At 42.9% G+C, this 23,890-nt stretch overlaps 1 protein-coding gene across 1 annotated transcript in view; it reads right to left on the reverse strand.

Moving 5' to 3' along the window:
• Positions 1–23,890, reverse strand: part of ADAMTS16 (ADAM metallopeptidase with thrombospondin type 1 motif 16) — a 193,750-nt gene that overhangs the window by 72,740 nt on the left and 97,120 nt on the right. The window contains exons 11-17 of the mRNA XM_027520155.1: positions 20,100–20,195; positions 13,077–13,225; positions 11,443–11,615; positions 9,477–9,607; positions 7,234–7,357; positions 6,585–6,829; positions 4,209–4,347 (exon numbers count right to left, since the gene is read on the reverse strand). Coding sequence (XP_027375956.1) covers positions 4,209–4,347; positions 6,585–6,829; positions 7,234–7,357; positions 9,477–9,607; positions 11,443–11,615; positions 13,077–13,225; positions 20,100–20,195 — 1,057 coding nt within the window. The remainder of the gene's footprint in view (positions 1–4,208; positions 4,348–6,584; positions 6,830–7,233; positions 7,358–9,476; positions 9,608–11,442; positions 11,616–13,076; positions 13,226–20,099; positions 20,196–23,890) is intronic.

The following is a 23,890-nucleotide window of genomic DNA, read 5'->3' on the forward strand; positions in this document are numbered from 1 at the left end:
TTCTTCTTTTTGACATGTTGTTTCTTGTCATTTTTACTGACTCTTTCACGAAATTCTTATAATTTCTTAGTGAATTTAAGTATATGACTTTATAGCAAATTTCTTTCCAATAAAATGTTTGAACAAGACCATTTGATAAAGGGCTTCCCTCGTAGCTCAGTCAGCAAAGAATCTGCCTGCAGTGCAGGAGACCCAAGCTTGATCTCTGGGTTGGGAAGATCCCCTGGGGAAGGAAATGGCAACCCACTCCAGTATTCTTGCCTAGAGAATCCCACGCTCAGGGAAGCCTGACAGGCTACCATCCATGGGGTTGTAAGAGTTGGACATGACTTAGCGACGACATCACCACCATTTGATAAAAAATTATCACTCTGTATCACTTGCTTCCACAAAGGTTTCTATTTCTCATCATCAACAAGAAATATATAATAATTTGAGTGGCTTTCATCTGAATGATGGAGGCTGAACAACACGCTGCTGAATAACCAACAAATCACAGAAGAAATCAAAATTTGCATAGAAACGAATGAAAATGAAAACACAACAACCCAAAACCTGTGGGACACTGTAAAAGCAGTCCTAAGGGGAAAGTTCATAGCTATACAGGCATACCTCAAGAAACAAGAAAAAAGTCAAATAAATAATCTAACTCTACACCTAAAGCAACTAGAAAAGGAGGAAATGAAGAACTCCAGGGTTAGTAGAAGGAAAGAAATCTTAAAAATTAGGGCAGAAATAAATGCAAAAGAAACAAAAGAGACCATAGCAAAAATCAACAAAGCCAAAAGCTGATTCTTTGAAAGGATAAATAAAACTGACAAACCATTAGCCAGACTCATCAAGAAACAAAGGGAGAAAAATAAAATGAATAAAATTAGAAATGAAAATGGAGAGATCACAACAGACAACACAGAAATACAAAGGATCATAAGAGACTACTATCAGCAATTATATGGCAATAAAATGGACAACGTGGAAGAAATGGACAAATTCTTAGAAAAGTACAACTTTCCAAAACTTGACCAGGAAGAAATAGAAAATCATAACAGACCCATCACAAGCATGGAAATTGAAACTGTAATCAGAAATCTTCCAGCAAACAAAAGCCCAGGTCCAGACGGCTTACAGCTGAATTCTACCAAAAATTTAGAGAAGAGCTAACACCTATCCTACTCAAACTCTTCCAGAAAATTGCAGAGGAAGGTAAACTTCCAAACTCATTCTATGAGGCCACCATCACCCTAATACCAAAACCTGACAAAGATGCCACAAAAAAAGAAAACTACAGGCCAATATCACTGATGAACATAGATGCAAAAATCCTTAACAAAATTCTAGCAATCAGAATCCAACAACACATTAAAAAGATCATACACCATGACCAAGTGGGCTTTATCCCAGGGATGCAAGGATTCTTCAATATCCGCAAATCAATCAATGTAATACACCACATTAACAAATTGAAAAATAAAAACCATATGATTATCTCAATAGATGCAGAGAAAGCCTTTGACAAAATTCAACATCCATTATGATAAAAACTCTCCAGAAAGCAGGAATAGAAGGAACATACCTCAACATAATAAAAGCTATATATGACAAACCCACAGCAAACATTATCCTCAATGGTGAAAAATTGAAAGCATTTCCTCTAAAGTCAGGAAAAAGACAAGGGTGCCCACTTTCACCATTACTATTCAACATAGTTTTGGAAGTTTTGGCCACAGCAATCAGAGCAGAAAAAGAAATAAAAGGAATCCAAATTGGAAAAGAAGAAGTAAAACTCTCACTATTTGCAGATGACATGATCCTCTACATAGAAAACCCTAAAAACTCCACCAGAAAATTACTAGAACTAATCAATGAATATAGTAAAGTTGCAGGATATAAAATCAACACACAGAAATCCCTTGCATTCCTATACACTAATAATGAGAAAACAGAAAGAGAAATTAAGGAAACAATTCCATTCACCATTGCAACGAAAAGAATAAAATACTTAGGAATATATCTACCTAAAGAAACTAAAGACCTATATATAGAAAACTATAAAACACTGGTGAAAGAAATCAAAGAGGACACTATTAGATGGAGAAATATACCATGTTCATGGATTGGAAGAATCAATGTAGTGAAAATGAGTATACTACCCAAAGCAATTTATAGATTCAATGCAATCCCTATCAAGCTACCAATGGTATCCTTCACAGAGCTAGAACAAATAATTTCACAATTTGTATGGAAATACAAAAAACCTCGAATAGCCAAAGCTATCTTGAGAAAGAAGACTGGAACTGGAGGAATCAACCTGCCTGACTTCAGGCTCTACTACAAAGCCACAGTCATCAAGACAGTATGGTACTGGCACAAAGACAGAAATATAGATCAATGGAACAAAATAGAAAGCCCAGAGATAAATCCACACACATATGGACACCTTATCTTTGACAAAGGAGGCAAGAATATACAATGGATTAAAGACAATCTCTTTAACAAGTGGTGCTGGGAAAACTGGTCAACCACTTGTAAAAGAATGAAACTAGAGCACTTTCTAACACCATACACAAAAATAAACTCAAAATGGATTAAAGATCTAAATGTAAGACTAGAAACTACAAAACTCCTAGAGGAGAACATAGGCAAAACACTCTCCGACATATATCACAGCAGGATCCTCTATGACCCACCTCCCAGAATATTGGAAATAAAAGCAAAAATAAACAAATGGGACCTAATTAAACTTAAAAGCTTCTGCACAACAAAGGAAACTATAAGCAAGGTGAAAAGACAGCCTTCAGAATGGGAGAAAATAATAGCAAATGAAGCAACAGGCAAACAACTAATCTCAAAAATATACAAGCAACTCCTACAGCTCAATTCCAGAAAAATAAATGACCCAATCAAAAAATGGGCCAAAGAACTAAATAGACATTTCTCCAAGGAAGACATACAGATGGCTAACAAACACATGAAAAGATGCTCAACATCACTCATTATCAGAGAAATGCAAATCAAAACCACTATGAGGTACCATTTCATGCCAGTTAGAATGGCTGCAATCCAAAAGTCTAGGAGCAATAAATGCTGGAGAGGGTGTGGAGAAAAAGGAACCCTCTTACACTGTTGGTAGGAATGCAGACTAGTACAGCCACTATGGAGAACAGTGTGGAGATTCCTTAAAAAACTGGAAATAGAACTGCCTTATGATCTAGCAATCCCACTGCTGGGCATACACACTGAGGAAACCAGAATTGAAAGAGACACGTGTACCCCAATGTTCATTGCAGCACTGTTTATAATAGCTAGGATATGGAAGCAACCTGGATGTCCATCAGCAGATGAATGGATAAGAAAGCTGTGGTACATATACACAATGGAGTATTACTCAGCCATTAAAAAGAATACATTTGAATCAGTTCTAATGAGGTGGATGAAATTGGAGCCTATTATACAGAGTGAAGTAAGCCAGAAAGAAAAACACCAATATAGTATACTAACGCATATATATGGAATTTAGAAAGATGGTAACAATAACCCTGTATACGAGACAGCAGAAGAGACACTGATGTATAGAACAGTATTTTGGACTCTGTGGGAGAAGGAGAGGGTGGGATGATTTGGGAGAATGGCATTGAAATATGAATATCATATATGAAACGAGTTGCCAGTCCAGGTTCAATGCACGATACTGGATGCTTGGGGCTGGTGCACTGGGACGACCCAGAGGGATGGTATGGGGAGGGAGGAGGGAGGAGGGTTCAGGATGGGGAACACATGTATACCTGTGGCAGATTCATTTTGATATATGGCAAAACCAATACAATATTGTAAAGTTAAATAAAATAAAATTTAAAAAAATGAATGATCTCAAATAATAAAATTACCTTTTAAAAAATCTTATACTAGACAAAAAGGAGAATCCAATTCACTAAACTTTAAGGGCACTTGTGGACACAGCTGAATTAGAAAAGGGAGCCCAAGTTCTCAAGGGACACTCGGGACCACTGCTCAGACACTGCCTCTGGAAGAGTTAAGGAGCCCTGGGGTCCTCATCAGGACAAGATGAGGGTCAGTATATTGTGATGAGGACCAGGGCACGTGATGGGGACCAGGGCTAGATGTTGAAGACCATGGCAGTGCGTCCCATGGCCCAAAGAGGCCTGGCACCTCTGTGCCCATCACCAGGTCAACTGTGGGATGAGACTTACCTCCTCCACAGGAGACGGAGCACTCGGAGTGGATGGTCACCCACGTGTAGCTGGGCTGGGCTCCAAGCTTCTTCTCAACCTCCAACCTTGGCATGGAGTATTCCCAGGCAATGCCTGGGTTCCTTCCCTGAAACAGAAGCTACAAAATAAAAAGGGAAAGAGAAAATGAGTTAAAGTAGAACATACAGTAGGTAACTTGGGATTCCCTGGTGACTCAGTTGGTAAAGAATCTGCCTGCAATGTGGGAGACCTGGGTTCGACCCCTGGGCTAGGAAGATCCCCTGGAGGAGGGCATGGCAACCCACTCCAGTATTCTTGCCTGGAGAATCCCATAGACAGAGGAGCCTGGCGGGCTAGAGTCGATGAGGTCACATAGAGTTGGACATGACTGAGCCACTAAGCACAGCACAGAACCAACATATAGAAGGTAATCTGTTTTAAGCTCTTGAAGCATTAGTCATGTCAATAAGAAGATGATCGTAATATTAAACTAGACTCAAATACATCTATAAAAATATATAGACATTTGATTCTTTTGCTGTATGCATATTCCCTTCATAGTCTTTGCAACCTAACAAAGGGATCTGGTTCTTTTCCTGGGTGTTTCCTGGAAAGCCCCAGCCATCCTCCCCAGCTGAGCAAATCAGAAAGTGATACTTAAAAAGCACCTTCACAATTCCTAGTGAGTTCCAAACAACCAACAGTTGAGTGCATCTCATCTCTGCAGGATGGAAGCTAACTCTGAGTCCTTTCTCGGGGGATGGGATGCAGAGATCTTCTGCCTACTGACATGTTCCGTGTGGGCGCAGGAGGAAAGATGCCCTCTCTGGCTGGGCACACCTGTGAGCCATGCTTAGCACATGGAATGGCACTTGGACTCTTCACTTCCTAGCTGGAAACCTGACCACACGGGCCAACTACTTTTTCCTCCTAAAGGTATCTGATCCCTTGATCTCGATGACAGGCTTTTTTGTGTGTGTGTGTGGGGAGGGGGGAGCATGGAACTTTGCCATTAGCCTGTTACTAGAAATCCCATCTCTGAAGCCTTCACTGCTTCTTAATGGGAAGGCTCAGTGGATAGTCACTGGATCTTCCCCGACTCCCTGGCACCACAGTCCCGTCCCCGACAACACAGCTAAAATCTAGTTGGGCAAGATGCTATAGGACAGGGATAAGCCCTGGACAGATGGCCGCACTGCAGGCCATAGATTTGCTCTTGCACCTGACATCCTGAAATGGGAAACGGGGTTCTCAGTAAGCCTCGATCACTTTCAACCCTGACCGATCTCTGTTTCTCTGTGAGTAATAAAGCTAAAAGGGGCTTCCCAGGTAAAGAAACTGCCTGCCAATGCAGGAGATAAGGTTCAATCCCTGGGTCAGGAAGATCCCCTGGAGGAGGAAACGGCAACCCACTCCAGTATTCTTGCCTGGGAAATCCCATGGACAGAGAGCCTGGTGGGCTACAGTCCAAGGGGTCCCAATGAGTCAGATAGGACTGAGCACACATGCGCGTTAAAGCTAAAAGCCTGAGATGGTGGGAGAGAAATAACCAAGGCAGGAATCCAGGGTGAACATGTCTACAGAGGGGAGGGGGAGCAGTCCCAGGTCGAGAGGGGAGACAGAGGTGGGACGTGTGGAGATGAGGCATCTCTCAGGACGATGCAAGGATGGCGGGATGGAGCTGCGAGGCCCACGTTGCAGGTGGAGGGCACCTGGGGGGCTTCACAACTGCACACACAGGTGCAGGCTGAGGGGGCAACTTTTGAACCAAGTTTTTCCTTTAAATGTGCACAGAAACGTAAAAACGCGTGAAATTAGTGTGTCCGCTGTGTGTTGCCACCATCTGCCTGGTCCCAAGGGGACACATGACATTGCTAGAAGTTGCTCAAGCATATCTCATGGGCCTGTGCCATCTTGGGCAGAACACAGAGGGGCTTGGGTAGGAGGTGAGTGTGCGGGTCCCTGCCTGGCACTGGGCCCAGGCGGTGGGTTCTCATCTCACTCCCGTTTCCACCGGACTCAGAAGAATCCTGATCCCGCCTGAAACACAGGCACAGACAGAGCCCCCCACAGCGGCCGCTTCTCACGGCCTCAGAGCTTACAGAAGAGAAGCAGGCTTAGGTCACAATCCACTAATAAAGATGGAAAACCCAGGACTGCATGCTGTGTGTCCTTACAAATTTCATCACGCGTCTAGAGACGAAAGACGAGCGGTCCACTGGCCCACTCAGTCTCTGCATTGATTAGTCTTGTTTCCGAGACATTAACTGCAAACAACTTTCTGGGGACGTGATATTTTGCCAATATAGCCTTGAACCTACAGAAATGCCCCAAGACCCCCCGTCCAAGCCCTGAGAGCAGGAGGCTGGGGTTCACCTCCACGATCAGCGTTTCGTTGGTTGGCCCAGGAGAGGCTAAGCTCTCAGGCTCCTTGTAGGAACGTCTGTAGTCAAAGGTGGTTCCTGAAAACTTGTACTGGCCAGGCCAGTCCACCGTCCAGTGTCCGTTCAGGTAGTACTTTTTGAGTGCATTTCGCACGGAAATGTAGGAGGTAGATACGTTCGTTTCATAGATGCGGATGCTCCGGGCTCCGGAGGGGATGGTGACCATCTGGTAATACTCTGGGCAGAGGAAACGGGAGGGGAGAACGTGGTGTTTCAGCAGCGCAGGGCCAATCCCAGTGCCCGCGGCTCTCTGTGACCAGCCCTTGGGGATCAGAGTTTGGAACCTGGAGGTCTAGTTTGGCCATCCAGGTCCATGATTCCTATAAAGGAGTTTTTTTCTTTTTTTTAATTGGAACAGAGCTATTGTAATATTCATGGTTTCTAAAAACTACTTTAATTGAAATAACCTAGCAACCACTTCTAATCAAAACAGAGGGTTTGAGAAGCAAAGCAGGCCAGGAGTCACACAGGGCTCTCAGGACCCTGCCTATTGGCTCTTTTCACTACACCCTCCTCCTTCCCACAGAGGGTCCCTTTCCGTCTCTGCTTAGGTGATGGGCGGATCCCACGGGCGGACTCACGGTTGGCGCGGTGCTGCTTGGCGTAGAGGCCCTTGTGCATTGTGCAGCTGGAGTTGTTGCCCCGGCACACGCCGCAGGCATCTTCCGTAGCATCGGACCCCAGGATATTGTCACACCCCACTCTCTGTGGGACCCACGAGGCCACGGGTCATTCATGAAAGACAAGACAACAGGAGCGAAGTCACAAACCTTTCCCCGGAGAGTTGAAAAGTTTCACCAACACGGGAGAGTTAACAAATATTTATTGGATACCCAGTATGTGCACTGTGAGACTGTCAAGCTATGCTTCTGTCCAAAGGAGACCTTCTCATGGCAAACACAGCCTGTCCTCTTTGGCATTGCTACATGACTGTCCTGTCTGGAGCCCTGGATTACACCTATCGGATTGTCTTGTGGGAGACGTGGGTAAATTTCAGCCCGACGTGAAGAGCCAAGCACAAATGACAAGAGATGTGGCCTCATGGGGGTCCACTGGAATTCACCTCATGCTTGTGAATTGTCTTGTGTAGAGATAAAGAAGGAACGTAGGCCATGGGACGATTATTCCCAAATTATAGCACGTTTGGCTATGGTCTTAGAATTTTAGCAGCTCTTTATAAATTCTATGACGCTTGCTAGTCTTACATTTCCTAACAAAAAATATAGGCTACCTAAAAAAAAAAAAAAATCCATTCAGAAATGAAGTAATCAGGGTCCACAATCCCTTGTTTGAAATACCAGGACCAGATACAGTGCAGAACTCAGGGTTTTTGGACTGCAGGAAGGTGAGTAACATGTTATACATAAGATGTGGGGACATCGATGATGTTTGTAAACTCACACACTGAGCGGGATAAACATAACTGAAGACAGTCTCATCAATTCAAGGCAGCTTTGCAAACACATAAATTCAAGTTGCCTTATATTTTACAGCCAAATAAACTTTCCATTTTGCAGCTCTTTGGACTTTAGAATTAAAAATAAGGAATTGTGACACTCTATCACTAAGAGTACATAAAAGCAATGAGATATTTAACAAATTGACTGATAATCAGACACGGTGGGTGGAGACCTGAGCGTTTTAAAGCTGAAAGAGATCTGAACAGTGTGTTTGTGTGTGTGTGTGTGTGTGTGTTAGTTGCTCAGTTGTGTCTGGTGTCTGACTCTTTGCAACCCCATGGACTGTAGCCCGCCAGGCTCTTCTGTCCGTGGGGTTCTCCAGGCAACGCACTGCACTGAGTTGCCATTCCCTTCTCCCAGGGATCTTGCCCACCCAGGGATGGAATCCGGGCCTCCTGCACTGCAGGCGGATTCTTTACCGTCTGAGCCCCAGGGAAGCCCTGTGTGTGCTGCTTTAGTCTAACCTCACAGTGCTGGTCCAACTTGACCGCCGTCACGGTTTACACTTTTAGAGGAAATCAGATCTGGGACCAAGGTCTTTGGACTCCACTGAATACAGATACTGAGTCACTTCCCTGAAAAGCCCGGTATTTGTCACTGCACATAGCCCCCTCCCTTTGTTTATTAATGTAACGAAATGCTCCCCACATCTCACTTCTGCACATGGTGATAAGCTCAGAGCTTTGGGTCCACACAGCATCCCCTGTTTCCCAGCCCATGCCCTGAGTCCCTCTCCAGCAGGAGTGGGGCTGTGATCTCCCCAAGACCCTGCCAGAACGATGCAGTGGCCCCTGGCTCTAAGCTGTCCCTGGCTTCATTCACTCTGACGCCACTGCCAGGTGACTGCCGTCTGATGCTGCGACTCTGCCGGTCCCCAGTCGCAGTGTCTTCCACTGAAATGTGAGGGTAAAACCGAGTCTTCCAGCAAATGGCCCTTTGTGAGCACCTCTTCCTCCACTCACCACCCTCAGCGCCCCCAGCTCCTGCCTGCCTCCTTGTTCTCTGACCACCAAACCCGTTCCTGCAGCCCATGATTCCTGTACCACCAGGTCCCCCTCCCCGTTTCCCCCTCGGCCCTCTTCCATCTCATCCTTTCAGGTCTAGCTCCCCTCCCCAGCAGTCCTGAGAGTTTCCCGGGTCCACATCTAAGAGGGAAGCAGCTTGTCCCTCCCGTGGAGCTCTGCACACACCTCCACTGCCAAACTGCCTCCTTCTGTGCTCATGGATTTCTCTCCCTCTGGGCTGCAACAGGGAGGGAAAGGGTGTGGTTTTCGGTGTTTGGTCTCCCTAGCCCCTTACAGGATGCCTGGCACAAAGCAGACTGTTGGGAGATGTTTGTTGAACGAATGAATGATCATTATTACCTCACATATCCCATCTATACAAACATTACGGCTATCCTCCGAGCATGGAGTCCCATCTGTGACTTTATTTGACAAAGAAAAGAAGAAATCAAATCCTTCTGCGATACAGTAGAGTTTGCAGAAGTCCTGATCTTAAAAAGAAATACACACACAAACACAAATAAGAAAGATACTTAAGCTCTGATCACTTTTTGCTCTAAATGTTATAGACTATTTTTTTTCTTTTTTTGCCCATAAAAACTCCCACACAATAATACATAGCAAAGACATTTTTAAAATTGCCTCTTTTGGCTTCATTTTCCCTTTCATTTTTAAATTATTTTTTAAAGCTTCACTATTAATTTTTATTTTACTCTACTGTGTCCTTTATTGATACTCATTCTATACACAGTGGTTGGCACATAACAGGCATTCAATAAACATTTGTTGACTTGAACTACATTCCTGTTCAACTATTTTACTAGTATAATTAATTGATCTGTGTATAAATGCAAAAAATCACTACCATTGTGCAGCAATATACAAAATTCTTACAAATAAAGTATAATAAAATAATTGAAATAATCACAAAATTTCTTAATTAGCTACTATATTTACTAAAACACATAATATTTTTAAACTGATAAAGGAAATAACTTTTGGATGAAATCTCCAAAGAATATTGGTTTTTCTTAAAAAATATAATGAATTGCCAAAAATATTGTAACACGGAGAATATAGATCTCATTATGTACTTAAGACTGGAAGATCAAGTTCACACCCCCTCTCGGTAATCCATTTCAAGGATTTATGATTTATATGGCTAATATGAACTTTTGTAGAAATTTTTTTCCTTTGTTCTCTTCTCAGTAAAGAAGGGAAGAGTTGATAATAAATATTAAACAAGGGAACAGTTGATAATAAATATTTACCTGCCTTAGGAATTTTCATTGGCCCAATGCTCATATACAAATATGTCCTTTATTGTGCAGGATAACAGAACTGACTGAATAATGCTAAGAATCAAATTTAATATTTGTTTTCATGATCAATGACCATATTTACTGAAGACTAGGAAAACCAGAAACAGCACACAGATTTTTTGACCCTGATCTCAAGGTTCTTTCTCCTTTATTCTTCTGCTTACTTGTTTCTTACTGGCTTAATTTTTACTGAGTATGGAAGTAATAACCCAACAAAAAAATCCTTTGTATAAAACTGCTTCAATTTTCCTTACAGAATTTATTGATTTCATAAACCTCTCACCATGATAACATTATATATATATTGAGATAGTTAAAGTGAGTGCCAGGTGAGATAAGGCCCAACTTATGTATTCCCCAAGTATTTCCTGATAATATTCTCAATTCCAAAGAACACGATGATTAGGTGTTCTTTGAACTTATTCTCAAATTATACTACTATATTATACTTATTCTCAAATTATACTCAAGTTATTATAATGATAAGAATAATGCATATTTCTCTCCACCTGGAGAGTAAAATCTTACATACAGTACAAATAAGCTTCTTGGTTCCTAAATTATAGATCAAACCTTTCCAAATACAGTATAGTATCTGATTTTCCAAAAGATACGGATATTTTATCTTTCATTTTTCAGCAATGCTAATCATTCAGTGGGCGATACACTCATCGCCATATCACCATCAACTACTGTGATTTGTAATTTTAAAAGAATTGATTCATTATCAATAAATCATCTACTTTGAGTGTTTCATCACTTCTTTAAAGATTCCACGGTATTTTGCACAGACTCACTATCTAGCTTGCTGTTTTTCTGAGCACACAGCTCGTCAGGTTTAAATAAGATGCCTTGGGGCAGGTAGAACAGACCTAACAACCAGAACAGAATCTGTGACTGGCCTCACAATATTCGGTCTACCTGGACCCACTCTACAGACTATGCAGTTCTTTAAAGAGTGAAGAAGCCGAGGCTGCTACCAGAAAGCATGATTTGAGATTTACCTTCCACGTGGGTGTATGGCTTCCACTTGTAGAACCATCCTCGGAACCGTTTGCCATTGAACTCGGCGCACTGCTGGGCGCGGAAGTCGATGCTGTTGTGGGGACATGTGTGACTGTTGCAAAGCTTCAGAGTTCGCGTGGAGCCCACACAAAACTTGCCTCCATGCGATGGTCTGAAATGTGTAGTTCATGGTTAGAAACTCGCCTTAGAACAGCTACTTAACCCTGCCTTGAATCGGGCTTGTTAGGGAGAGGGAGCAGGTAATGTTAAGGTATTTACTGTCACCAGTCAAGGAAAGTGCCTTTCTAAGAAGCCCCTTGCACTTGTTACATACTTACAACATGGGTAGTGTTTTCCTTTTTTATTGGGTGTATTGTTTGCAATATTGATACAACAGGTTAGAACTTTGAAAGCGGGTGGCATGTATTTGCTCGTCTCCCCACTGACTCGATGGACGTGAGTTTGAGTGAACTCCAGGAGTTGGTGATGGACAGGGAGGCCTGGCGTGCTGCAATTCATGGGGTCGCAAAGAGTCGGACACGACTGAGCGACTGAACTGAACTCTAGGAGGCAGGTGGGCACCTCTGTTCTCTGATCTAAAAGCAGAGCATGACTAAGGGCAGTGGTGAAAAGCAGAAATGAGCCTAAAATTCAACTGCTTCATTCTCCAGATGGCAGCTTCCTTCCACTCCCAGCTTCCTGTGACAAGGAAGGGGATGGAAGGAGCAGTCGTCCTCCACTGGCTGCAAGGGACAGTAAACAACCCCTTCACCCCTAGAATTCACGCAGGCACCCCCGAAGGGGAGCACCCTGCCAAAGCAGGAGACCACCTGGGTCTCATGCATTAAAGACAGGACTAATATAAATCATTTTGCTTAGTGTCAACGTAAGTTAAACAAATAAAGGTGTACAATGAGGGCTGAACACCCTTTCACTCCACCGCACTGAGTTCTGCTTCTAACACCCTTGTCTCCCACAGAAGACACAATGAAACCACACACCGCGCAGGGAAATATCCTTGATGAAAAACCAAGGCTTTGTTTTTCTCACTTGAAAAAACTGTCCCTACTGATTCTCACTCATTTGTGTTCTCTATATTTTTCTTATGACTTATTTCCATATTTTAGGCAGAACCTTGGTATTTCATGTAAACGGACTACAATTGAGTTCCTGAATATTGTTGTCGGGTCTGTTACTTTTGGGGCTTCCCTGGTGACTCTGCTGTAAAGAATCTGCCTGCTAATGCAGGAGAGTTGGGTTCAACTCCTGGGTTGGGAAGATCCCTTTAAGAAGGAAATGGCAACTCACTCTGGTATTTTTGCCTGGGAAGTTCCATGGAGAGAGGAGCCTGGTAGGTCTATGGGGACGCAAAGGGTTATATATGACTGAGAAGCTGAGCATCCATGCACAGTTACTTTTGTTGTGGTCAAATAGTTACAAGCACCTTAAATCATATCACAGAGACATAACTATACAATAAATGCCTGAGTGAAAGGGCTTTCTGCCTTGGAATTCTTTTGCAGTAATACAAGAAGTACAGAATTATTTTCACTGAGCTTCCTTCCACATACTCTTTGGGAAGTTTGTCACAGAGAGATGGCTCGCTGGGGAGGACGGAGGTCTGAGCGCTCACCTGGGGTTTGTGCAGAGTCTGTCCCTGTGCGACACCCCTCCTCCGCAGGTCCTGGAGCAAGGAGACCAGGGAGACCAGTCTGACCAGTGACCATGAGTGGGCTTGGGGCCTTCGTCCCCGTATTTCACACACTGTCCTCCGCGGCACCACTGAAAATTAAAACAAAAACAAGAACAGTGATCTGACTGTGGGTGGAGACTGACTTCATCACTACAGCAATGCTCAGCCCTGGAAACTTGGTAGTATAAGCAGATATCAGTCTCCCTGCCCTCAGGAGCACATAATGAAAATGCATTTAACGCTTCTTTTTTTTTTTAATTGAAGTATAACTGCTTTACAGCATTGTGTTAGTTTCTGCTGTACCACAATGTGAATCAGCCACATGTATACTTATGTCTCCTCCTCCTGGAGCTTCCTTCCCAGACCCCCTCACCCGCATCCCACCCCTCTGGTCATCATGGAGCACCAGGCTGAGCTCCCTGTGTTACACCGCAGCTTCCCACTAGCTGTCTATTTCACACACGGCAGTGTATATATGTCAATGCCACTTTTATTCTTTCCAAAGTTAGCCTTGTTCTATAAATCTGCATGAAGGGAAGATACAGAGAAGACTAGTTTTCAGGCATCTGTCTGAGCTGCTGGAATCTCACACATGTAGTCAAGTTTTGTTGTAGGAACACGTAGTCCAACTGTTCACCTCTCAGGTGTGTGAACTCTAATCTTCCCTGGCAACAACACGCTCTTCATCTCTTGCTGTCAGAACAGACTGACTGTCAGGCAGAAAAGTCCAGCTGGAGGGTCTGTGTGTCTCAACACCTTGTCATTTCCGTCCGGTGCTTCGTGCTTTTACTCCGAAGCACCTGGGCTGGGAGCCTGGAGGCTTTAAGTGATGCCTGTCAGAGGTCACACAGCCTTCTGAGGACACGAGACAACCCACACAGGGCTCCACCTGTCCTGGGGAGGCCGGGGATGCTATCAGCTCCCCTTCCTCCAGAGAAGCGCCCATTGATGTTATTCTGCTAAAGTCCCCGTGGTTCCTGCACTGGCACCACGTGCAAAAGCTACACAAGATAGAGAGCTGCATTCAGTGGCCTGGGTTTTCTCACTGATGGACTTACGCACTGGGCACAGTCGGCATTCTGATGGCAAACACTGTGTAGGAGACTAGAAAATAATAGTTCTAGGAAGGCAAAAACAACCTACCAATATTGATATGGTCGCTGAAAACAGCTTATGATTCCTTCTAGTACTTGGTGTCTACTGCATACATTCGACCTGAGATGCAGAAAGCGCTGGGTTCGATGCTCGATACTGGATGCTTGGGGCTGGTGCACTGGGACGACCCAGAGGCAGGGTATGGGGAGGGAGGAGGGAGGAGGGTTCAGGATGGGGAACACATGTGTACCTGTGGCAGATTCATTTCGATGTTTGGCAAAACCAATACAACATTGTAAAGTTTAAAAATAAAATAGATAATGTAACAATAAAAAAAATAAAGTCACTTGGCTAATTCCTCTGTCAAGTCATGGTTAAGCCAATACCTTGACTTAAAGCCTAAATGGGACTTGTTTAGGTTAAATTATTTCATTTTTCTTGGGATGCTTATAAATTACTTTAATAAAATTTGGTCTAGTTTTATTTTAAAATGACATAAAGTGTTTACATGATGTAAGGATTTGTTTTAAAATGACACAAAGAATCAGAGATCAAATTGCCAACATCCACTGGATCATAGTAAAAGCAAGAGAATTCCAGAAAAACATCTACTTCTGCTTAATTGACTATGCTAAAGCCTTTGACTGTGTGGATCACAACAAATTGTGGACAGTTCTTCAAGAGATGGGAATACCAGACCACCTTACCTGTCTCCTGAGAAAGCTGTATGCAGGTCAAGAAGCAACAGTTAGAAACAGACATGGAACTACAGACTGGTTCCAAATTGGGAAAGGAGTACATCAAGGCTGTATATTGTCACCCTGCTTAATTAACTTATATGCAGAGTACATCATGCGAAATGCCAGGCTGGATGAAGCACAAACTGGAATCAAGATTGTTGGGAGAAATATCAACAACTTCAGATACGCATACACCCTTATGGCAGAAAGTGAAGAAGAACTAAAGACCCTCTTGATGAAGGTGAAAGAGGAGAGTGAAAAAGCTGGCTTAAAACTCAACATTCAAAAAATGAAGACCATGGCATCCAGTCCCATCACTTCATGCCAAATAGATGGGGAAACAATGGAGACAGTGACAGACTTTATTTTCTTGGGCTCCAAAATCATTGCAGATGGTGACTACAGCAATGAAATTAAAAGACACTTGGTCTTTGGAAGGAAAGTTATGAAAAACCTAGACAACGTATTAAAAAGCAGAGACATTAGTTTTCCAACAAAGGTCCATAGAATCAAAACTATCATTTTTCCAGTAGTCAGGTATGGATGTGAGTGTTGGACCATAAAGAAGGCTGAGCACTGAAGAACTGATGCTTTTGAACTGTGGTGTTAGAGAAGACTCTTGAGAGTTCCTTGGACTGCAAGGAGATCAAACCAGTCCTGAAGGAAATCAGTCCTGAATATTCCCTGGAAAGACTGATGCTGAAGCTGAATCTCCAATCCTTTGGCCACATGATGAGATGAGCCAACTCATTAGAAAAGACCCTGATTCTGGGGAAGAGTGAAGGCAGGAGGGGAAGGGACGACAGAGGATGAGATGGTTGGATGGCGTCACTGACTCAATGAACATGAGTTTGAGCAAGCTCTGGGAGGTAGTGAAGGGCAGGGAAGCCTGGTGTGCTGCAGCCCATGGGGTCACAAAGAGTTGGACCCGACTGAGAGACTGAACAACAACAAAGGGTTTATGTAATGTTTTTCTGAAACTTGGAGTTTATTCTTTTATTTTTTGATGTAAGCAAATAATGTAGATTAATCATTCCTTTTCTTTCATAAATGACTCCATGTTACCCACATCTTTTTCCATTCTCTTTTTTTCACTTAACTCTATATTCTGTAGTTCATTCCATAGAAGAAGGTAGACACATCCCTCACTCCTTTGTTGCAGCAACAAAACATTCCAGTAAGTGTGTTTCCAATCCATGTCCTTCTGATGAACACTTGCATCATTTCCAGGCTTTTGCTCTGATAATCATTGCTTCAATAATTGTATTGCAAAAAACAGAATTTTTTTTTTTGCTGTTTTTGTCAGAGTGTACTTTTGTAAAATTGAAGTGAAGTTGATTTACAATACTGTGCTAGTTTCAGGTTTATGGCAAAGTGATTCAGTTATACTTACATAAATATGTACTTTTTTTTTCAGAATCTTTTCACTTGTAGGTTATTATACAATATATAATATAGTTCCCCATGCTGTAAAGTAGGTCCTTGCTGTCTACTTTATGTATAGTGGTGTGCATCTGTTAATGCCACGCTCCTACTTTATTCCCTTTTGGTTGCCATATGTTGTTTCCTATATCTGTGAGTCTATTTCTGTTTCATTTATAAATTCACTTGTGTCATTTTTTAGACTCCACATATCATATGATATTTGTCTTTCTCACTTAGTACGATAATCTCTAGGTCCATCCGTGCTGCTGCAAATGCCATTATTTCACTCCTTTTTATGGCTGAGTGATATTCCATTGCATACATGTACCAAATCTTCTTTATCCATTCATCTGTTGATGGACATTTAGGTTGCTCTCATATCTTGGGTACTGTAAATAGTGCTGTTATGAACATATGGGTGCATGTACCTTTTCAAATTATCATTTTCTCTGGATATATGACCAAGATTATCCTTAAGTGAATATTCTTAAAAATTATTTTTAAAAAGTTATTTTTTTTGTGAATTTGAGGAGAAGCCATTACATCTTCTCCCAAGAAAGTTGCATGTAGACACACAAACATACATACACGCACACAATTTCGAGCATAATTTCTCACAGGTTGCAGACCCCTGCAGCTGGTGAGTGAGGTGGTCAGCATAAGATCTTTGTGTTAAGTAGACACACAAAATGTCTGAAGAAGCACTGGTTGTATTTCTAAGAACCATTCCATTTGGTCGCAGTTTTATATTTTATTGATGACTTGAAAGAAGGCTTTCTCTTGGGCAGTGTGATGTCACCATGAAGCACACATCCTGTTGTGATGCTGACCACGAAATCCACTGTCACTCTGAAACCCAGTACAGACAGGGAAGCAGCATAATGAGTCACGAAAACTGATGCCGTGGAGGAGAAAATGAGCCCTACATATCAGCTCAGCCAGGTGCATGATCTGGGCACTGACTCAGGTGCCCTGAGCCTGCCCTCCTCTGAGTATCAGGCATGATGGAAACCACCAGACTGAGTTGTTCCAGGGACCCAAGGTAATGACCCAGTCCTTGTACCAAACGTAATCACAAAGTGAGAGCTGGTTTAATTTTACATTAGGGATCACTGAAGAACCAGAGTCTGCTTTGGCATGCATCCAGGCTGTAGTCCTCATCCCCTTGCTATGGATTTCTCATGGCGAGAGCACAGGGAACCCAGTGTCTTTTTCCTGGAAGAGTTCTTGGGTCTACAGTGGGGGCTACCGTAGGTTTACCCTCCGGATGCTTGTGGGGATTCAATGTATATAATGCTCTAAGGACAGCTCTTGTCACTAAAAGATGCACTGACCACGGGTCAGGTGTACCAGCATGCAGGTCCACCCAGAGCCTCATTGTTGTAGCCGGTGGAGGGGAATAGGCTCCCATTCAGGAAAGAGATATACAGAAGCTTGAGAGCTACTGTCAGTTATCTAGAACATACCCACTGCTCTCGAATACCCCAAAGTACTGGCACACTGACTTTTGGTAATGCTCGCTTCTCAGTCAGTACACCTCATGGACACTGTGGACCAGTGATGCACAAAGACACACCACTAACACCAAAGAAGTTTTACAGGGGCCTCTGATGCTTGTCCCATCCTGGCCACTGGGCACCCATGAGATTCTAGGCAGAACACTTAACGCCGTGCAATTCGTAAGGATCCATTCTGGCTTAATATACACTGATTCTTTTCAATTTGAAGGAAAAAGCTCTATTTGGAAACATAATGAAAAAAAAAATACCACGGAAAATCAGCAACAGAGGATGAGATGGTTGGATGCCATCACTGACTCAATGGACATCAGTTTATGCAAACTCAGGAGATAGTGAAGGATAGGGGAGCCTGGTGTGTACTGCAGTCCCTGGGGACCCAAAGAGTCAGACACAACTTAGAAATTGAACAACAACAATTGTGCTTTCAAGGTAAACAGAATGTAATGATAATACACGGGTAGCACCAGAGTTATTACATCATCCCTGAAAAATAGTAGATTTTAAAGAAAGCAGGCTGCCTGGAGAGCCAAGCCACACTGGTGTGCACCATCACCAGGGCAACAATGGGAGGGCTACCAATCTTTCAAGAAATCAGCATAATTTTGAAAACTTTGCAATCAAGTATATGCAGGGAGTCATGATCACCTGCAGCTTAAAGCTCAGGTAAATTGCCTGGTTAAAGTGTCAGTCACTCAGTTGTGTCCAACTCTTTGGGAACCCATGGACTGTAGCCCACCAAGCTCCTCCGTTCATGGAATTCTCCAGGCAAGAACACTGGAGTGGGTAGCCATTTCCTTCTCCAGGGGATCTTCAGGACCCAGGGATACAACCTGGATCTCCTGCATCATGGGCAGATTCTTTACCATCTAAGCCACCAGGGAAGTCCAAATTCCCTGGTATCCTGTGACAACTGGCATTTCTACATTGCAGTACCTCAGCAAATGCATTTCCTCTTTTGAGAAACTATTGTTTAGTCGTCAAGTCATGTCTGACTCTTTGCGACCCCATGGACTGTAGCATTCCAGGCTTCCCTGTCTCTCACTATCTCCCTGAGTTTGCTCAAGTTCATGTCCACAGGATGCCATCCAGCCGTTTTATCCTCTGTCACTCTCTTCTCCTTCTGCCTTTTGAGAAACTAAAAGCATTCTTATTAGACTTTTTTGTTATGGACTAGTTTACTGCTGTATATATCACTAGACAGATTTAAATATCAATCTCACCCTTGGAAGGTCTGAAAATAAAGCATATTAACAGATGTAGGACGAATGGTTCTTAGGTGCTATTCCTAGGCAAATTTACCTCACTTCTCTTCATTTTCTCAGTCAGCGCTGCAATAATTTAACCTGAAAGCACGTTAACATTGTTTCTTAATACTGTAAATCCTTTCTTTCTGTACTCACATTTAAATATGTTTATAGTGTAACAAAGTTTACTTCAGAATTTAAATGTACTAGATCAATAATATTCAGGCATATGTTTCTCTTTTGTACTTGTTAGCATCACTAAAAAGTTCAGATATATAGAAGAAAAAATGGCTACAGTGACAATTCGGTTCTGACATATTTCTGTCTTTTTCAGTAGCCTTTTATAGTTTGAAAAATACAATCACGCAGCTTAAATAAAAATAATTAAAATATTACTCTTTAGCAGTAAGAGAATTTAATTTTCAGTTTTAATGACAGAATTGTCATTGTCTCCCAGCTAGTAATGAACTTGCCATCTTATGAATTTTCTCTTTTCCCCAGGACAGCATCTTATTTTCCCAGGAGCAATAGTCAAAAGGCTCTGTTCAACAGTCTTCAATGGATGCTCTGAGGCTTTATCAGAACTACTGAACACTAGTTCTTTGTATGATTATAAGGTAGTCAAGAGTTTAACATTATCCCTCATTAAACAGAATCAGCCATCACCTGTTGCCTGACATCAGTGTCTAGTAATTGCAGGTATCTCATCAATGCATCACTAGAAAAGTGAGAAGGGGAGTCAGTCCTCTTCATAGAATTAATATAAATTAAGCAATCTTTCGACATAGTATCAGTTCAGTTCAGTCGCTCAGTTGTATCAGATAGGAACATAAAGATCAGGAAGACAGGCTCAGAAATACAAAGACAAAAGGAGGAAGGATGCATGGCTGAAAGGCTGACATGTGAATATGATGTCTGTACCTAAGGTGAGTTTCTTACCATGTCATGCCCACAAGTAGTGCCTTCTGCAGCTGGCATGAATTTAGTCTCACATTTCCTTCCTATCCGGTGGCACCACAGGGCTTTACAGATATCCTAAAATGGAAAGAAGTTCATTAGTATTACAAATAGTCCACACAGCTGTGATAAAATGTTGTCATTGTTTAGTTGTTAAGTCGTGTGTGACTCTTTTGCCACCCTATGGACTGTAGCCTGCCAGGCTCCTGAGTCCATGGAATCTTCCAGGCAAGAACACTAGAGTGAGTTGCCATTTCCTCCTTCAGGGGATCTTCCTAACCCACGGATCAAATATGCATCTCTTGCTTTGGCAAGTGGGTTCTTTACCACTGAGATACCTGGAAAGCCCAGTATTACTGAAAAGTTTAAGGGAAAAACAACTTATATAAATTAAAAGCTAATGTCTACTCAGGAGTAGGTACTCATGGTAGACTAATGACCCAGAAGTCTCATGTTCTAGACATGGTCCAACTTCATTCTATCCCCGAAGCTCTATTTATTTCTATTTATTCATCATACATTTAACAAAATTATACTTCCTAAATTAAAAATAAAATATGCTTAATCCAGACATTGAAGAAAAGTACAAATAATTAAAAATTAAGAAATTAAAAACCAATAACACATAACATTTTATAATTCACTCTTGCTCCTACCTTTCACTAACTTCTGCAACTCTGAATCCTCATTTCCATGTTAAAGATGACTATGAAACTTGCTGACGTGTCCATTTCTCTAGCCAGTCATCCATTCATTCATTTACCCACCCATCCACCAACCCCAAATCTTTGATGAAGGTCTAGAATGTGCCAGGTATCTAGATAGGCATGGGGTTTCATAAGCAATATGACCAGACCTACTCTCTCAAGAATGGTCTTAGAGGGAGTAGATCGGTGTAAATCACCACTGGTGAACACGGGAAGAGGTTCCCCTGCTACAAGGGAAAGAACATGGTGCAGGGTGGGCTTGCCATTAGAAAAGAGCTTCGCCTGAAGGACCCAGGAAAGGAGTGGGAGAAGATGGACAGATGAGTCAACTCTTCAGATCAAGTCTGGCTCTTTCCGAAGAGAAAGAATGAAGGGTTCATGCAAAGAAAGATGAGAAAGAACAATGGCATGTGCAGAGGAAGGAAGCTCCACATGGCTGATTCGTGAGCAAAATAAAACAAGATCTGAGGTTTAACCACAATAAAAAGCCTCTCCAACTGTAAGAAATTATTTATGCTTTTAGATCCAAAGGAACATCTTAGTGAAGGGTAGACCGTGGGGCTCATGAAATGATGGGACCTTCAGGAAAGCTGGTGGGGGCTGCAGTGCACGTGACGAAAACATTTCTTAAATGACCTGTACAACTGTTCTAAATACTTGAACCAGTGCTGCACTATTTCCCAAGACATTTAATATCTGCATCTACAGGGTGCTTCCTGTTATAAAGAAAATGCAACACAGCAAAACTTCCACATGGTTCTGTCTGAAAAATGGCATTTCACGGCATCTGTGCCTCTACTTCCAGTTTCAGGTGGCGCTTCAGAGTGACTGTGCCTCTATTCCTGTTTCAGATGGCACCTCAGGGCGTCTGTGCCTCTTCTTCTTGTTTCAGGTGGCGATTCAGGGCGTCTGTGACTCTACTTCCTTTTTCAGGTGGCCTTTCACTGCGCCTGTGCCTCTACTTCCTGTTTCAGATGGTGCTTCAGGGCGTCTGTGCCTCTTCTTCCTGTTTCAGATGGTGCTTCAATGCCTCTACTTCCTGTTTCAGGTGGCATTTCATGGCGTCTATGCCTCTAATTCCTGTTTCAGGTGGCGTTTCACGGCGTCTGTGCCTCTACTTCCTGTTTCAGGTGGTGCTTCAGGGCGTCTGTGCCTCTACTTCCTGCTTCAGATGGAGCTTCAGGGCGCCTGTGCCTCTACTTCCTGTTTCAGATGGTGCTTCAGGGCGTCTGTGCCTCTTCTTCCTGTTTCAGATGGTGCTTCAATGCCTCTACTTCCTGTTTCAAGTGGCGTTTCACAGCGTCTGTTCCTCTACTTCCTGTTTCAGGTGGCGTTTCACGGCGTCTGTGCCTCTACTTCCTGTTTCAGGTGGTGCTTCAGGGCGTCTGTGCCTCTACATCCTGTTTCAGACGGTGCTTCAATGCCTCTACTTCCTGTTTAAGATGGCCTTTCAGGGCGTCTGTGCCTCTACTTCCTGTTTCAGATGGCGCCTCAGGGCGTCTGTGCCTCTACTTCCTGTTTCAGATGGCGCTTCACGGCATTTGTGCCTCTACTTCCTGTTTCAGATGGCGCTTCACGGCATTTGTGCTTCTACTTCCTGTTTCAACGATGCTAGAGATGAGCTCACGAGGCTTTCTGCATTGTATGAGTGACTAATTGAAAGATTTTCCTTTTAGCAATCCATATGGATTTTACCTTCACAAAACATAATTCTGAAATTTCCATAAATTTATTCATTATATATTTAACAGTTAAAATAGCTGTTAAAGACCCCCCCCCCCGCCCCCCCCCCCAGCTTGTATCTCTCTCACTGAAAAGACAGATTTTCAGAACATGGAATTTTAAGAAGCTTTTGATGTTTTAATTTGGATATCAATTCATTGCTTTTATTTTGAGGTGTTCATAGTAATCTCCTATGGTTACAATCATGGTACTGTTAAATTGTATTTTCTCTGGAGCCTGACAGAATCATGAAGTGCTACTGGGGCAAACATGTCATGCCTGGTGGTCAGTGTTGCGCCTGGTTCTCATGACATTAATTAGCATGCTGTACCAGGGGTCTCTGTTCTTGGCCGGAATGGTGTTTAGAGATCAGAGCCATAAGAAGACCTAAAGGCATCCATAACATCAGGGGGCTGGGTGTCTGTAAGTCTCCAAAGGGACAACTAGGAAGCTCTGTTTGCACGGATGACACACAGATTTCAGACAGTGGTGCAGGGGAGGGGTACCTGCCCTGACGTAACCTAGTGATTCGGGCAGCTGGGCAAGCACAAGCAAGGGGAAGGACACACAGATGGATAAGTGCATGATAAGGGAATGGTTAGCTCCTATGACTGGGTTAGCAGGAGACATAGAGGCCCGGGGAGGGTTTGGGCTTCTGAGAAGGTATCTGGTGTAAATTGGGCAGGACAGATAGGGCAGGCAGAACCCGGGTATCCTCTTTGTATGCAGCTGCCCATCAACTTGTCCCGGGGGCCACATGAAGTGTCAGAGGTCCTGTGCCCGCTTTAGGGCTTGGCACCCGACAGGCACCAAATTCATGCCAGTGTCCTTTCTCAATTCCGATCATGAGGAGATGTGAGCTCACTTCCAGTTCCCAGCCTGGTTCATGGCTGTGGCTGGAGGGAGCCAATGCTGCTAATTCCTGGGGCGGTTTCGGAGATGATGGAAGAGGGTAAAATAAATGGGGCTTTAAAATATTAAATTATTTTTATGTTTTTGTCATCAATACCTGGAACAGTGCTTAGCACCTGGCTGGCTTTCAATAAATGCTTTCTGAGTGAGTCAAACATCTGTTAGTTTGTTTCTGTGGAAACGTTGGACAGAGTGAGCAGAAACTTCTTTAGTGTAAAATGATCATAATAGTGATCAGTGGATTGTGATCATGAAAACATCTACGATAATTTAGGAGGGTAACCTTATGATATGAAAATGCTACACCGAGACTACTGCTAAAAGTATTTTCATAGTCTTCTTACATGATAGTTTTGGGTAACGTTCTGCAGAATATAGACATATAGATGGAAGATACTAATGAAAGTGACGGTTTTTAAGTTTTTTAAATAA

Source organism: Bos indicus x Bos taurus, chromosome 20 (genome assembly GCF_003369695.1).
Source record: "Bos indicus x Bos taurus breed Angus x Brahman F1 hybrid chromosome 20, Bos_hybrid_MaternalHap_v2.0, whole genome shotgun sequence".
Classification (NCBI taxonomy): Eukaryota; Metazoa; Chordata; class Mammalia; order Artiodactyla; family Bovidae; genus Bos; species Bos indicus x Bos taurus.